At 41.4% G+C, this 17,903-nt stretch overlaps 2 protein-coding genes across 8 annotated transcripts in view; one reads left to right on the top strand and one right to left on the bottom strand.

The window, feature by feature from the left end:
• The window catches only part of CENPP (centromere protein P), a 295,796-nt gene that overhangs the window by 81,682 nt on the left and 196,211 nt on the right, over positions 1-17,903 (top strand). The window lies entirely within an intron of this gene.
• Positions 14,512-17,903, bottom strand: part of OMD (osteomodulin) — a 31,906-nt gene continuing 28,514 nt past the window's right edge. For all 5 annotated transcript variants that reach the window (XM_006127558.5, XM_006127557.5, XM_006127559.5 and 2 more), the window contains one exon: positions 14,512-17,876. In XM_006127558.5, coding sequence (XP_006127620.1) covers positions 17,563-17,876 — 314 coding nt within the window. In that variant the 3' untranslated portion in view covers positions 14,512-17,562. The remainder of the gene's footprint in view (positions 17,877-17,903) is intronic.

Raw genomic sequence — 17,903 nt, 5'->3', positions numbered from 1 at the left:
TACATTTATGTGCTCCCAGTGCACTTGAGTTGGAGACTTTTGTTAGCAATCCCTTTCGGGTTCTGTATGTGCCACGTATATTTTCATGCTTGTAACTGGAGCAGGGCCACTCGGTCTCCCTCCATTTGTAGTAAGAGTTGAACTTCTTGTTCTTCCTATGTGTATTTCACAAGGGCATATGCATATTCACCAGGGTCCTGGGTCCAGAATTTCTTCAAAGCAGCGTCCATTGACCTGAACATGTGCAGCAGCTCTCCTCATGTTCCTGACTGAGACTACATCTACACTGCAGGGTTTTTGTACAAGAAGCTTTTTGCGGAAGAGATCTTCCACAAAAACTTTGTGTGCAAAAGCGCATCCACACCTCAAGTGATGCGCTTTTGTGCAAGAGAGCGTCCACACTGCATAGATGCTCTTGCACAAGAAAGCTCTATGAATGGCCATCAGAGCACGTGTGCTTTTTTGGATAGGCTCTATTTGCGCAAGAAACCCCTGCAGAGTGTCCACACTTGCCATTTTGTGCAACAGCTGTAGCACAAAAAGGAGTTATGCCTCGTAAAAGGAGGTTTACCTACACCACTAAAAGCCCTCTGTTTTGCCATTTTATTGCTGATTAACTTGCAGAAAAGCGCATTTGAGGTGTGGACACTCCACAGGTTTTGGCGCAAAAATGACTATTTTTGCACAAAAACCTTGTGTAGATGTAGCCAGAGAGTATAAATGGCAGTGTGGGTTGACATGTCTCCAGTTCTTTCTTACCACTGCATGGCTGAAGTCAGAATTTTGTCCCCCTTAGCTGTTGCAGAACCTGTACAAAATTTAATTAGAAATAATTTATATCTTAAGAATTTTAGTTAGTATATAGTTTAGTATTGAATAACATTCCTCCCCTTTGTCCCTCACTTAAAGGAGAAATCCTTTCAGTCCTGATATTCGAGAACTGTTCTTCCCTCCCCCACCCCACTCCTTTATCCTTCAGCGACACGCATCAATCATACCTGTTCTGTGGGGAGGCACATTTCTCTGCTAAGTGCAGTATCTGCAAATCCTTCCCACCCGGAACTAGCGAGGCCCATGAACTCTGACTAAAAAGTTTCTAACAGAAGAGGCTATGATGCCACACTTGGACCCAGACTCAGGAGACCCACCTATGTACATCAGCCTCAGCTGATCAGCAATTTCTACCCCCAAGCATAAGCCTCAGAGAAAATCCTTGCTATCTAATTCCAAGGACTCCATAGGTCTCCCCATGAGAGTAAGATGTTCTCAAATGGGCATAAGGACAGAGCCCCACAGTGGACTGTCAAAAATAAATGTGTTTCTTCTCCAAGCTGGTCCAGGGCGCATGTGAGACATCACATATGATACGCACAGAACGATCTCTGACAGAGAACCTCAGGCTGGAGGGTAAGGCACGGAAGAAGAGGAATCTGCTGGCTCTGACCGTGACTATGGTACTTGGGTGCAAAGATAATCCTAGCCCTATCCACAAATGCAGTTCTGGACTCATCATCATACTGCCTCATTTGTCAATAGACCATCGGACTATGTCAGCTAACCTAGACCTGTCAGGACTACTGCCAGAACTGGTTTCCAGGCAATGGGAGCTGTCTGTTTGCATGACAGGCCACGCAGAAAGTACTCCCTTCCCTGGGACTCACAGAGTTAAGAAAAGTACATGGCCCTTGCAGCCTGTGTGAAAGGTAGGGAGCCTGGCTCAGAGATCTGGCCACATAGGTAAGTGCCTCCCAGCTAGCGCCTACCTCTGGCATCCTAGTTCCTTGTTTCCTCCAATCTTCTGCCCCCTCCTGCACATCTACCCCATGTAATGCAAACTCTTTGCACCTATTCCCCCTCCCAAATCCCTACACCCCTAAGCCCAGTCACAGCCCCCTCCCAAACCCTGCACCTCCTCATATACTTCTCCAGGGCAGAATCCTCTGTTCCACCCATACCTTATCTTGCACCCCAGTTCCCTATCCCAGGTCACAACCTCCTCCTTCACTCAAACTCCCTCTCAGATTCCACACCCTCTCTAGTACTCCAAGTTACCTTCTGCATCCAATCTCTAGCTCATACCCCGCATCTCCTACATTAGTATTGTAGAAGAGTACGGCCCTTGACCACTTACCAAATTCTTAGGGTGGCCACCCCATCAAATATTATTACCCACCCCTATCAAACAGAAGCTTCTCTGCATCCCATAAAACAGTTCTAACTGCCATATTTATACAGCAGGGAACTCCATTATGGGACCTTTTAATGTCCTAGTTGAATAGGAAGCTTCCCCTCTATTGCCCCAGGAGACCCATAGTCCGAGACTTTCAGGGAGATACTGTCCTGGGTAGATGACCTCAGATATACCTTTATTCCCATCCCTCTGCTCAGTGGAATCTGAACCTTGTTCTTTCAAGACTAACAGGCTTGCCCTTTAAACTGCAGGTGACGTATGCCATCACTCACCTGACGATGAAGTAGCCATCACTTCTGTGAGAACTTGGAGTCATGACGGCAGACCCTCCTTATACAATTTTTCACAGGGAGATTTTCTGTAGGCTACACCTCAAATTCTTCCCCAAGATTATGTCAGAGTTCCACATCAATCAGTATGCTTACCTGTATGCTTTCATAACTTGCATGCTTCTTCCAGGGAGAAAAGATTTTAATGTCAGGCATGCCTTGACATTATACCTGCAGAGAATCGTATCCATCAGATAATCTCCAAGACTGTTGCCCTGGCAGAAGGGGCATGTGGACAAGCCATAGTCTCATGGAGGATTTCAAAATGAGTTGTGTGTTGTCTTAGCTTGCTATAAATTAGCAAAGCTTTCCCTTCTTGGGCATCTCTCAGCTCGTTCTATGTACACACAAACCACCTTCATAGCATACTTATCTGACATTTCCATTGCAAGACATCTGCAGAGGGGCACTTGGAGTTCCATCCATACTTCAGTGTGACACTGATCTAACTCAAGCAGCAGTGGTTCAGAGGAAGAATTCTAGGATGCAAAATACTGCATGCTAAGGGCTTTAGCACACAGTATTAGATATCTATATTAGACATCTGCTAGGAGTACTAGGGATTAAATATGTTGAAGTTTTTGGTGAAATGGTTCCATTATCTTTCATTTACATAATGTAATTGAAAATATGGAGCTGAGGAAGGGGAGTTTTGGAGTTCTCAGCCCAAGACAGCTGTAGTTTTCCCTGGTTGGGAAGCTGTATTCTAGGCATCTTTCAAATCCATGTTCAGGAGGAGGGTTTTTAATGTTAGAACATGTTCACAGTGCCCCTTGCAAAGTACTATTCAAATGGTCAGTAATCAATCAGACCACAGTTAAAACAACTATTTGGGGCTGTTGCTAACTGGAAAGCCATTTGTGTATACTCTCACTTGCCCAAATAGATATACTGTAATATATTATACCAAATAGATATAATATGCTCTTGAACATTTCTCTATGCAGTACATTTGAAGATGCAATTTTGACATTTTAGGTCAGTGTTTCTTAAACTGTTCCATGGCACACTGGTGTGCTGCGAGGCAGTCAGAGGTGTGCCGCGGAGAACAACAGAATTCAAAATGGCTGCCCTTAAAGGGGCAAGCAACCTTTTTTTTTTTTTGCGCAATAACTTTCCCCCGACTTTTGTTCAAAAAAAAAATCCTTGGTGTTCCTCAAAAAAAATTATTGTTTGGTCTTCCTCGGTCTTAAAAAGTTTAAGAAACACTGTCTTAGGTAATCAATTATAATTGACATGACAACAAAACTTTGTCTCAAATATGGATACTGTGAATAGTGGGAGACCTGGGAAATCCCCAAGAAGCTGTAAATATTCTGTATTTATGTAGGCATGTTCAAAATTTTTTGACTTGGTATTTTTTAGAACAGACTTTGTAAATAATTTGATCAGTAGTTAATTGTTCTGATCTGGACATATTCGAGTATAAAAGTAGCATGGGAGTTCCTTCCTGAAAATCTGAGCAAATGTTATTGCTGTCTAATTGACCCAACTTTCAGAAGAAAATCTACAGGAAATCTACTAAGAAAATATGCTATCCACAATGGGGGAAAAAAATCAATGATTGAGAATTTTTTTAAAATCAGTATTTTAAAATTAATTTGTTTAAATCCAGGTATAGTTAAAATAAATCTATTAAAAATTAAATTTGAAATGTTCGGTCTACATTAAGCTCCCAAATTTATAATAAGTCAGTGAAATCTTTTGAATTAGGTACAAAAACAATATGAAGCAGAACATGACTGCTGCTAAGTTTTCAAAAAGGTCAAACCACTGACTTGGTGGAAGTCACAGGTCAAATATCTGGATACAGGGTCTGAAGTACTGAACAGCTTTTGACAGCAGAGAAAATATTTCCTTTCTGTTGATTCAGCTAATTTAGTACAATGACTAGTTTATTCAAAGTTAAGAAATCAATTGAGAGTTGAAAAAGTAGGAAAGCTTGTTTTCTTGTTCTAAACCATGAATAAAAACCAGGTGTGAAAGGCTGAGATTGAAAATCTTGATGGATGTGGTGAGTAACAACAATCACGTGAATTGTAGGTAACACTTGCTTTTGAATAAATCATTTATTTTATAAATGTGAAATATGTTTATAAACTTCTAAATCCACTTTGTTCATATATATCCATCACATTTTATGTAGTGTTGTTTAATAAAAAATGCTATTTTTGTGCATTATAGTTGAATTTGATTTTCTGTCCAAACAGAACTTGACACAAGCCACAAATAAAAAAATAAATCATGTAATAAATAAAAGTTGGAGAATATGTTACTTAACATCATACAAAGATAAACATTTGAAATGTGGAATAAATTTAAGAAGCTATATAATAACTTAAATGTGTATGGATATAATGTATTCCTTGGTTAGCAAAAAGAAGCACTCCATTTAGTGTAAAACCTATATTTAGTTGGAAATCAACATATTTTAATGATTAATAACCAATGATAGTGAAGCTTTAGGAAAATAACTAAGAAGTACAAATGCAAATATAATTAAAATCAATTACAGGCAGTCCCCGGGTTACATGGATCCAACTTACATCGGATCCCTACTTACAAACGGTGTGAGGCAACCCCGCACTAGCTGCTTCCCCCAGCAGACCAGGGAGACGCGAAGCTAGCACCCGCCCCCCCCAGCAGACCAGGGAGACGCGGAGCGGCTTTTCTCAGCAGACACCTCAGCTTGAGAATAAAGGACTGAGGGAAGTGAGGTGTGGGAGAATAAAACTGATCTCTGGAGAAATGTTTGGCTAGAGTTTCCCCTACAATATGTACCAGTTCCGACTTGCATACAGATTCAACTTAAGAACAAACCTACAGTCCCTATCTTGTATGTAACCCGGGGACTGCCTGTATTTAAGTCAAGGATTCTGGCTTACTAATTTAAATCATGATAAAAATTGGTTATTTAAATTACTCCACGATCAGCAATTCTAAATTGCCAAATGTCACAGTTTTATTGAGCCTCTATTATTACATTTGATTTTTTTCCCCTCAAAGTCTTTTCTCAATACTTTTAAATATGTCAGTATCCTTGTGGCCTTGTGCGCTTACTTAAAATTACCATCTTATCCATTGTTTTCAGTGGTATTGAAGTTATAGGCTGCTTTTAAATAAGATAACTTCCAACTTCCTACAGTTTTGCAGATGTTCATGAAGTGGCTTCAGTTAAGCTGACAGTCTAATTTTCTAGTTCCTGAAGCCAGGTTGTTTACACAAGAGACACCACCTAGCTAAGCTCTGGGGTTTGGAGACTGCACATGCAATTGTGTGGGGATAAGGTTCAAAAGGATGCAGGAACAAAACTGGTATACAGGACAATGGTCATAAACAGGAGGAAGGATGAGGAGTAGGTGACTTTTAGGGAGAAAATGTGGGAAACTATAGGTACACGTGAATGTGGAGTGGCAGACCAAATGTGGGCGACAAAATGGGATAGACAGGGACCACTTAACAAAATTAATGTGGCAGGAGTGGGGCCAAAGGGTTCTGGGAAAGGGTTCAGGCTCAGGGAAGAGGTTTGGAGTGCAGGGGTGTGAGGACTCTGGCTGGGGCATGGGATTAGGGGCTCTGAACTGAAACAAAGAGAAGGGGGTGCAAGGTCTCTGGGATCAAGGGTTTTGGGGGTTCAGGAAGTGGCTCCAAGTTGTGGAGATTCAGAGTCAGAAGAAGGGGTCGGGGCTTGGACTCACCTTGGTGGCTAGGTCAGTGATGCTAAGGCAGGCTGCCTGGTGCCTGGCTGGCACAGTGCCCTCAAAGTGTCCAGCAGGTCTAGCTTCTGGAAGTGGGGTATGAAGCTCTGTGGCTTGCTGAATTTCATGGTCTTCCTGCCTAGGAGCGGGACCTGCTCTTTTGGCTGCATCCCTGGTGGCCCCAGCACAAAGCAACTGAGGCTGTTGCTAGTCCCAGCATGGAACTGCCATGGCCAGCGGGGAGGTACCTCTCCCTGCCAGCCCCAGGTGCAGCTGCCCTTCCTGGGACTGGCAGAGATGGGCACTTCCCCACTGCCTGTGGCTGCACCCTGCTGTAGTCGGTGGGCAAAGGTGCTTCTTTGCCTGCTACAACAACTTCACGGCTTAGGGAAAGACATCTGTCCCCGCTGCAGCCTTGAGCCCCTGTGTGGGCCTTATTGTAGAAAAGGAACCTCTTCTAGGAAGATGGATAGTAAATACCTAATATTACAAATTATGGGCAACCTAGAGGTGAAGTTTTCTGTGTGTGTGTGGGGACACTATACCTTTAAAATGCTATTTCCCCCTTTCTTGCTTTGTCTCAAATAGTCTAAATCCTAGCTCATCTTTTTACAAAGGAATTTTGAGAATTCATGGAAAAAGTCAGGAAATGTTGGAGGAGAAGGCTGATTTGATGTTTGAAGTTGCTGGGCTTGCTGATTGTATATTTTGTGGAATTATAATTCTGAATTTAAGTTATATTTAGGATAGGTTATGGCTCCGGTGCCTATAGAAGTATATGGGTAAGCATCCTTTTTTAGCATTTTGTAAGTACAAATAAATAAATATGAATGCTGACTGGGGTAAGTCTGTACTCTGCACTTAGTCACTGATGGTTGGCCAGAATCAGCTGACTCAGACTAAGGGGCTGTTGCATTATTGTAGATGTTCAGTTTTGGGCTCCAGCCCCAGGCTCTAGGCCTATGATGGATGGGAGATTCCAAGAATGTCAGGCTGCAGCTCAAGCTTGAATGCCTGTTTGGCACTAGCAAAAACCAGGACTATGTAGCATTTTAAAGACTAACAAGATGGTTTATTAGATGATGAGCTTTCGTGGGCCAGACCCACTTCCTCAGATCAAATAGTGGAAGAAAATTGGCACAACCATATGGTCGTGCCAATTTTCTTCCACTATTTGTTCTGAGGAAGTGGGTCTGGCCCACGAAAGCTCATCACCTAATAAACCACCTTGTTAGTCTTTAAAATGCTACATAGTCCTGTTTAAAAAAAATTAATGGAGATTGCCTATCTCCTAGAACTGGAAAGGTTTAGTCCTCTGCCTTCACAGCAGGCCCGAGTACTATCCCTGACAAAGTTTTGCCCCAAATGACCTCCTCAAGGATTGAACTCACAACCCTGGGTTTAGCAGGCCAATGCTTAAACCACTGAGCTACCCCTCCCCTCATTTTTGCTTCAGCTACACCAGACTAACACAGCTAAATTTCTATCACTGTTTGGCACTAGTGAGGTTATAGCTGGAGTATTGAGTCCAGTTTTGCCCTTCCCCCCCCCCACACACACACACAGAAAAGTTGTGAACAAATTGGAAAGAATCCAGCAGAAGGCAAGGAAAATGATTAGGGGGCTGGAGCACATGACTTATGAAGAGAGGCTGAGGGAACTGGGTTTATTTAGTGTTTAGAAGAGCAGAATTGAGGCGGGGCTTTGATGCCAGCCTTCAGCTACCTGAGCATGGTGGGAGTTCAAAAGAGGATGGAGCCAGGCTATTCTCAGTGGTGACAGATGACAGAACAAGGAGAAATGGTCTCAAGTTGTAGTGGGGGAGATCTAGACTGGATATTAGGAAAAATTATTTGACTAGGAAGGTAATGAAGAACTGGAGAAGGTTACCTAGGGAGGTGGTGGAATTTTTATTCTTAGAGGTCTTATAGGCCAGGCTTGACAAAATCTTGGCTGGGATGATTTAGTTAGGGTTGGCCCTGCTTTAAGCAGGGAGTTGGACAAGATGACCTTCAGATGTCTCTTCCAGTCCTAATCTTTATGATTCTATGGTGGCTAAACATCCCCTTAGCCTGCACCCTGTAAACCCAAGTCAGCTGGTATAGGCCAGCTGCGGGTATCTAATCGCAGTGTGAATATACCTTTTGTCATCCTTCCAAAGGAAAAGTATTGCCACTAGTGATAACACTTAATAGTCTGTTTATACAAGCTTTTAAATTAGTAGGGGGCGGTGCACCCTACTCACTATGCTCGCCAACCCCTCTGTATGTGGGAGTAGGCAGCCCTGGCCTCTCGCCCCCCTGCTGCCAGGGAGGTCCAGGGCTACGTCAGACCTGGCCGCCAGAGAGGGAAGAGCCGGGGGCTGCTCCAGACCCAGTCACTGGGGAGGGGAGATGGTAGGTAAGGCCAGCCCTGCCATTGGCCACCAGGGAGTCCCAGGGCCGCTGCAGACCTGGCCTCTTGGGGGTTTCCCCAGCTGCCGGGAAGGGGAGGGTCGGGGGCTGTGCCAGCCCTGGTCTCTTGGCTTCTCCCACACCCCTCTGTTGCAGCCCTGGCCTCTCAGCCCCCTTATGTCCCCCTCCAGCCACGGCCAGCCCTGGCCTCCCTGCCCTCACCACCCCGATCACAGCTGTAGACCTTTGGCCTCGTCTCCCTGGTTGCAGCCAGCCATGGCCTCTCGGCCCCCCGCCCTCCTTCAGCCACCAGAGGGCCAGGGGATGGTGAGGGAAACGGTAGCAGCTCCTCGCTGTACTCAGGGCTCCAACACTCCAGGATTCAGCAGGGAACTGCTGCCTTGCTCCAGGTCTGGGGAGTGCTCACGCCTTGACTCCCCGCTCCCTCCCAAAGATTAGCACACCAGCACTGGCTTCTTGTAAGGGAGGTGGGAGAGGAGAAAGCCACGAGATTCTGCGCCCGGGAAGCGCAAACAGGACCCGGTGTGGAGTATCAGGGCTTTCTCCTCTCCCGCCTCCCCTGCAGGAAACCGGAGGGGAGTAGAGGCTGGAGTGCCCAGCAGGCAGTGACCCGAGTGCTCTTGGCCCAAGAGAGCTGGAGGTGGTGGTTTCCCACTGGGTCCTGGAGCATTGGGGCCCTGAGATCAGCAAGGAGCCACTGCTGCTGCCCCGGCCAGTCCCTAGCCCTTCTACAGGGAGGCAGAACATGGGCTTTGCAGTCCCATGTCTGGACAGCAACTTCATGGGAGGGCAGAGCCTGTGGGATGCCAGAGTGATGTAATGATGTCATTCTGTCTTCCCACAAGAAAACCTTTTTTTATATAGATAGAAAAGCATCCTGTATAGTGCTGTGACAGTTGATTCGATTTTATTATCTTTAGTGGGGTCTCAGTCCCCTCACAGTTTGTCTGATCAAGACTCAACCCAGATATATTGATTCAGCCTAAGATTTTTGGTTTAAAGCTACCATTAAACTAGGGGTGGGCAAAATACAGCCCGAAGGCGGCATCTCTCCTGTAGCCCAGTGGGAGCCTCACCCTGGAGACAACTGCTCAGAGGATATGTTATGTTCATCTTGGGGCATTTTCCCCACAGTTATCTCTTGATGTTTATGGTCAGCCTTCATTATCTCTTGTTTGTGGTCTCACTTTCTGGAGTGTCTGCCTGTCTCCCAGGCTCAGCTATTCTGCTGATTTCTCCAGCCCTCATCGAGCCTCAGGCACCATGGATATTCTCTCATCATCTCCAAGGATATGTCTATACAGTGGCACTATTTCGGGATAACACTCATCTACACAAGGAGCCTGTTGTTTTGAAATACACTCAAAATAATGGACTTATCCCAGCTTCCTGTAAACCTTATTGCATAAGGATTAAGGAAGACATCGGAATAGCTCTTTATTTTGAAATTTAGCACTGTGTAGATAGCACCAAATTTTGACATAAGCTATTTTAAAATAAACTACGCAATTTGCATAGCCCAAATTGTGTAGCTTATTTTGAGGTACATGCTACTGTGTAGACATACCCCAAGCATCTCAAGTCATTTTGACCATCTGGACTTTGCTAACAACTTTCTCTCTCACATTCTTCACTCACAACAAACAATTTACAGAGCAAGAGCATTACAGACAAAGGATGACATAGTAACTAGAAGACACAACTTAGCTTGCAGTGCAGACATTGTCTAATCACAACAAGCAGGGTGAAATGCAAACATACAGAACGTATATTCTCATGCCAATTTGTACCTATACTAAAATATTACATTTTTGCTGCAAAGTATACCTCCCCTAGGGCTAGCAGCATTGAGAAAAGCACGTGTCTTGCGCAACCCATGCGAAAGGCAGGGTGCCTGGCTGAGGGACATACTGATGGACCTTCTGGCTAATGCTTGCCTGTGGCAGCTCAGCCCTTCTCTCTCTCCTTCCTGCATCTCTGCCCCATATAACCCTCTGCACCCATACCTACTCCCTGCCCCTGTACCCCTATTCCATGTCCCCAATCACAGCCCAAATTCCTACCCCCCCTGCACTCCTGTGCCCCTGCCCCAAGTCACAACCCCTTCTGAAATCCTGCAGTGCCTCCTGCGCCCTGCATCCTGGTCAGAATCCCCTCCTGCACCCTGCGTCCTCTCCTGCACCCCAGTTCCCTCCTCCAGGTCACAACTCACTCCTTCACCGTCCCAGATCCCTGCATCCACTCCTGACCCCCAACCTCCCTTTGCATTTACCAAGTTCTTGGAGTGCCCCCCCCCCCAATAAAAATTATTATGCACCCTTGCATTATTCTATTTTAAAGAATAAATTCACCTAAGCTGGAAAAGATAGTGAGTAAGAGTCAAGTTGTTGGGGTTTGGTGGAAGAAGACAGGGTGATTGATCTGACTGTACACGTTAACTCCCTCCCCCATCTATTTTGATAAGTCAATTAGAAATAAAGCAAGAGCTATAGAGAATTTTTCCTATGACTTTTCCATCTATAGATTATGAAAGTACTTAGGCAGGATTCTGAGGGATATTTAAAGCCAAAATTCTTGCCAGTTCTTATGAGACTACAAGCCTCTCTTCCCTTGTAAAATCTGCTTGCATGAATGCAGATTTAAACTGAAGATAATATTGTATTTTTTAAGGATAAAATAAATATCTTTATTATAGTACCCTCTGAAATCCTGTATTTTATTTGCTTGCAGAGTACAGTTTTAAAAATAAAAAAATAAACTGATTCACGTTTTACATATTTCAATGGAATGTGACTATATTAAAAATCAATCAAGAAAAGTCAAAATAAAAAACATCTGTTGAATGCGATGGAATTTTTTGCACATGACTCTTTAAATATATCAAGATATTGATTAAATGTCACAAACACTAATGTTTAATTGTTTTAGAAGGACTTTAAGAGGATCTGCATGTTTTCATGACTAAAGGAAAGAATATAGACAGTAAAAAGTTAGTTTTTTTTTAACTGAAACAGTGTTCAATACTAGATAGTTGTAGATACATGTAGAATGATGAAAAATGTCTACATTAATCATTTCTGCTTCTAGTTTTAAATATTTTGTTCTGGTAGAACACTCTCTTTAAAATTTTATGTTTTTTATTTAATTGGTTTGACACACATAACTATAAGTACAGGTTCTCCATGAAAAATGTCTACATTAATCATTTCTGCTTCTAGTTTTAAATATTTTGTTCTGGTAAAACACTCTTTAAAATTTTATGTTTTTTATTTAATTGGTTTGACACACATAACTATAAGTACAGGTTCTCCATGTTTTCTGAAAATGTCATAATAAAGTCAAACTCCCTATACTGTTGAGTAATAATGAAAAATAGCTAGCAGTTACAAAGCTTTAAGAATTTTGCGCAGGTGATAAAGTATCGTTATTCCCCTTCATATGACTGAAATGAATAAAACGTAAATCAGCAAAGTGACTTGCCTAAAGCTAGAAGCACAGACCAAATCTCTTGGCTCACGATCACATGTATTCTCTAGATTGTGCAACCACTTCCTATACTTACTACTGTGAATCCCATTGAATAAAGCTCTGTGATGACTTTTAGTATTGTCTGGGTACACCGAAAGAAGGGCAAGAGACATCGATATGGATTTTAATAAAGCCACAACTACTTATATGGGTGTCTGGTACTACCTACCAGGTAAAGCGCTCAGTGCTGACAAATCCATGTTTATTCATATCAGTATCTGGGGCTTCCACCATTCCTCCTCATTTCAATCTAGTTCCCCCATCCAACCCACGGGGTAAACTTTACCATACACAACCCTCACAGGAGGGTTAAGGTGGGCTATGAGAATGGGGAGGGTTTGGCTCCCTGCCATACCACTCATAGAAATCCCCAGACTCCCACTCCCGTTCTGTTCCTTTATCCAGTACCTTCTTTTCAGTCTTTTACCGGCTATTTGTCTGGTCACTGGGTGCCTTTCCAGTGGAATACCTGTATTGAATATCTGTTCAACCTTACAAAACAAGTTGCAACATATGGTTTGCTACCTTTTTTCTTCACACGCATAGGTTCTCTCTGTGGGGAAGGTGAAAAAAACCTCACTCCACCCAAGCCAGTCTGGTACAGGAAAAATTCTTTCTCAGCCCCCCCCTTTAAAAAGGAGAGACTAGCATAACCCTATAGCTGGTCTTAACCCAACCAGAGAATACTCCCGTCTCCCATCTACGAGAATACTTCCAAACTACCAATGAACATCGGTCTGACCAACTAGATTCCCACCCCATCAACACCAAAAGAAAAAAAATGCTATGTGGACTCCCCCTGAAGGTTGTAATTACAGTCTGGATTTCTATATACAATGCTTCCGAAACAATACACAGACTGACATTATGCACAAACAACAAGTGACATGCAGTCTCAGCCGCGCTGAACGCTATGCTATCCAGAGTCTCAAAAACAACCCCGACATTATAATCAAATCAGCTGACAAAGGGGGTGCTGAGGTCATTATGAATAAGACTATGAACAGGAGGTGGCTAGACAACTCTCCAACACCACATTTTACAGACCTCTCTCATCCGATCCCACTTCACAATACCAAAAAAACCGACACTGTCTCCTTAAGGAACTCCCTACCTCTACTCAGAACCAAATTCACACAGAAACACCTTCTGAACCCCGACCAGGATTGTTCTATTTGCTTCCCAAAATCCATAAACCTGGACACCCTGGACATCCCAGCATTTCAGGTATTGGCATGCTCACTACCGGATTATCCAGCTATGTCTGTCCTCAAACCCTATGTAACCAACACTCCCAGCTATCTCCGAGATATCACTGACTTCCTGAGAAAACTACAAAACATTGATAACCTCCTTGATAACACCATCCTTGCCACCATTGATGTAGAAGCTCTCTACACCAATATTCCACATGAAGATGGATTACAAGTGATTAGAAACACTACTCCAGAGGACACCACAGTCAATCTGGTAGCAGACCTATGTAACTTTGTTCTCACGCACAATTATTTCCAATTTGGGGACAACTTATACCTCCAGATCAGCAGCACAGCCATGGGTACCTGCATGGCCCCACAGTATGTTAACATCTTTATGGCTGACTTAGAACAATATTTCCTCCTATTCCGTTCCCTTTTACCCCTCCTCTACTTACGCTATATTGATGACATCTTTAATATCTGGACCCACAGCTAGGAAACACTGGATGCATTCCACAGAGACTTTACCAACCTACACCCCACCATCAGTCTCAGCCTGGACCATTCTACATAAGAGATCCATTTTTTGGACACCACAGTACAAATAACTAATGGAAAATTAAATACCACTCTTTACAGAAAACCCACTGAGTACTACACTTACCTACATGCCTCCAGCTTCCATCCAGGACACACCATACGATCCATCGTCTATAGTCAGGCCCTTAAGTACAAACCACATCTGCTATAATCCCATTGACAGAGACTAGAAACTTCAAGATCTCTACCAAGCATTTGTAAATCTCAATTACCCATTGGGAGAAAAAAAAAAAAAAATTGAAAGAGCCAGACGAATATCCAGCAACCATCTACTTCAAGATAGGCCCAAGAAAATCAATACTAGAATGCTACTTGTTATCACTTAAACTCCTCTAACACATTATCAATAAACCACAACCTATACTGGAATAGGATACTACATTCCGAGAGGCTCTGGGGTGCAGTCATTGTGGTGCAGATTGTTGTAGCTGTTTAAATTCTACTTTTAGATGTTCCTTTTGTAGTCATTTGTGAGTGACTGGCCATCTTTCTCGGTAGGTCACTGGATTATTATAAAAATTAGTTTAAAATATAGTGAAAAAAGGAGAATGCTTGAAGAGATTGCAAGTTTAATAGTCATAAAGACAGAAATACAATTAGCAGGTACACATAGGAACATATTTAAGTGTATATATATTCTTAAGAGAAGAAGCATATAGTCATACTAAGAAGCCATTCAAAATGTTACTATCAAGTTAATAGTCTCTTGAATTTGTAATATCCAGTTATACACATTTTAATATAAAAAATTCAGTCTACATTTACTGTTGAATTAGGTATAAAACACAAAATCAAAATGAAGATTTACATTAGTCTTAAAATGCCAGCAGTTTGAGAAGGCTTGTACATGGTTTCTAACTATTCTTAATATTAATTAAAAGCAGTGGCCAAGATTTTAAAAAAAGGCTGCTAAATTGAGAATCTCATATTTTAAAAATTAGTCTACATTTTTAATTTATACAAGAAAAAAGAAAAATCGTGATGCATAATGTTTTCTGAAAGTTAGTAAGCTTTATGTTTGTTAATGTGAGCTTTAAAATAATTAAATTATGTAATGTTTGCAAGTTTTTAATCTTAGACTTAATGAATTTACTGTATGTATAGATTTTTCTATACAAATTCAAAAGAGTTTTTTAGGTTGATAAATATATTAAGAAAGGACATAACAAAGGAATACAATTGTGTTATGCTGTTAATCTCTGTGGTTGCCATGAAGGTAAAAGGGGCAATTGCCAGGTGTGAATTTTTAACAGTGAGAGGAATTAACCATTGAAACACTTTTTACAAAAGTTGAGAGGGATACTCCATCACTGACAATTTTTAAACAAGATTGGATCTCTTTTTCTTAAATATGCGTCTTAGGAATTATTTTTGGGAAGTGCTATGGATGCGTTTTATAGGAAGTCATACTCTGTGATTGAAATCATCCCTTCTGGCCTTGGAATCTGTAGATCTTTTCCTGCAAAGTCTGCATTTTGCTGAAAGGATTTGGTTGATTTTCAAGATCTTATGAATGAAAATAATAGACGGTTGATTTGAAACTCCTGCAAAATTAGTCTTCAGTGTAGATTTTAATAAGTTTGTTTGTTTTTGTAAGTAACAAATATTGTTGTTCTTTAATAAACATGACATCCCAGAGTATATGAAGTTTAATTGGGATATTTTGTAAGTAAATGCTGTTTTACATTATTTATGTAGTACTTCTGCTATCTTATGTCAGAAGATCTTATGGAATTAGATGCTATTTTTGAATGTGCATAGTTCTGCACTCACATCTTTCTTGTGCAGATGGTGACTTTATCCATAACACAACAAAGGGTTTCTCTGGATATTAGGGTTAGATTTAACAAAGTACAAGATCCAAATTAATAAAGGTGAAGAAATATTCTTTAGTATTCTAACTTACATAATCACAATTTGTCAGTTTTGGGCAAAAAGAGGTAATATACAAAACTCCCAATGACAAAAGCATGTGTACTGAATATTTTGTAAGATGGATGATTAAAAGTAGTTTAGGATTTAGGCTGGTATGCAATAAAATAGAATGGATAAACCAATGTTCAGCACAACAATTTTATCAACTATGTAGAGCGAGCTCCTATATGAGTATTCAAAAACTTGAAATACAACAAAAAGCATGAAATGGTTAATTCCATTAAATAAATTGAAATAGTTGATAGAACGGAAATATTTTTGCTGTATGGAATTTTCTTAATTGACTAACAAAAGCATGTCTCAGAGTCCTAGGTACTGGGTCACTTGATGCCCATAATAAAAGCCTGTTTTTATAAAGCAGAAGATATTGGGTGTCTTTATACAATGCATAGGGCATTATAAAAAATTAAAGCTTTAGAAGATTTAAATTTTCTACAGTTTTAGAACAAATGCACATTGTGCATCAGGTTGAAAATGAAAGTTTAGACACACGTCACAATAAAAGCATATGAAAAATGGAAAAGGGATAAACACACATGGTTTATGGTTTCAACAGCTGAAAGGCATGGTTTAACACATGGTTTATGGCTGAAAGTTAATAGCTCTTTTTGTTCAATGAGTATGCTATTATTCTTATTTATATAGTGTATATTTTGACTGCCAGTGCTGTTTTTCTAAAGGTTGATTTGTGGCAATCTCCTGTGTCTCACCCAAGATACATTTTCTTAGTTTTTTCTGGGATACCTCCTTGCACTAAAATCAAGTTTCATTAAGAAACTACTCGTTGTGCCCTTTCCTTTCAATTTAGATGATACAGATACTGCACAAATGATACAGACCTGTTTCTCTGGTAAGGTCCTAAACATATTTCTCAGATTAAGAGCATATTTATGGTTTCAGTTGTATTAAACCAAAATCACTCAATATTCATTTAAAATCAACAAAAATATATGCGAAATCTTTAGTCCAGTTTGCAAAATTAGTATAACCAAATTCCATCTGAAGTTGGAATGTAAGTGGGAAGGAAAGGGTAATGATTGGTATAGTCAAGAGTGAGTTTGCTCAGCTAATAGTTACCTTGAAAGTATTAGAAAGCACTGTTATGTATACTTGTAATCATACTTAAACAGCTAGGCTGCGTCTAGACTGGCATGATTTTGCACAAATACTTTTTCTGTTAAAAGTATTTGCGCAAGAGAGCATCTATATTGGCATGTGCCTTTGCACAAAAGATTTGCTTTTGCGCAAAAGCATCAGTGCCAGTGTAGACACTCTCTTGCGCAAGAAAGCTCTGATGATCATTTTAGCCATCGGGCTTTCTTGCGCAAGAAATTAACTTGGCTGTCTACACTGGCCCTCTTGCGCAAGAATAGTTGCGCAAGAGGGCTTATCCCCAAGTGGGAGCGTTGGAGTATTTGTGCAAGAACCACTGATTTTGTACAGTACAAAGTCAGTGTTCTTGCGCAAATACTCGCGGCCAGTGTAGACAGGCAGAAGATTTTGCGCAAAAGCGGCCGCTTTTGTGCAAAATCTTGCCAGTCTAGATGCACCCCTATTGAGCTGATACAGAAAAATTGTTTATGCAGATAATATTGCTCATAACTCCCTTTTTGTGTCCCAAATTATTCAGCTCTTTTGTATATACTTTCCTTATACTTTATTTTTACTTCAATAAACGTAAGGATGAAAGTAGTCATCTTCTCTTTCTCCTTCTTCGTGACCATCTTCTGTTTCCTGACCATCATCTGCTTCGTCATATTCTTCTGGTGTTAAAAATCTCCGGACCACTGGAGTTCTCAGTTGTGTTAATTGGTTGATGCTACTTTTTTGTTCACCATAATAAATAATGCGTATGTGAGGAAAGCAGAAGAATGCATATATGCTTATTGGAGCTGTCAGCTTATTTTGGTCCATCCGAATATAGGTTAAATGATTGGCATTCCTTGGATCAATGGAAGGACACATCAAAGTAATATTTACAACTGTAAAAGAGTGAAAAATATAAGTGT

This window comes from Pelodiscus sinensis, chromosome 11 (genome assembly GCF_052426305.1).
Source record: "Pelodiscus sinensis isolate ZL-2025 chromosome 11, ASM5242630v1, whole genome shotgun sequence".
In the NCBI taxonomy this organism is placed as follows: domain Eukaryota; kingdom Metazoa; phylum Chordata; order Testudines; family Trionychidae; genus Pelodiscus; species Pelodiscus sinensis.
This window is presented reverse-complemented; position numbering and strand designations above follow the sequence as displayed.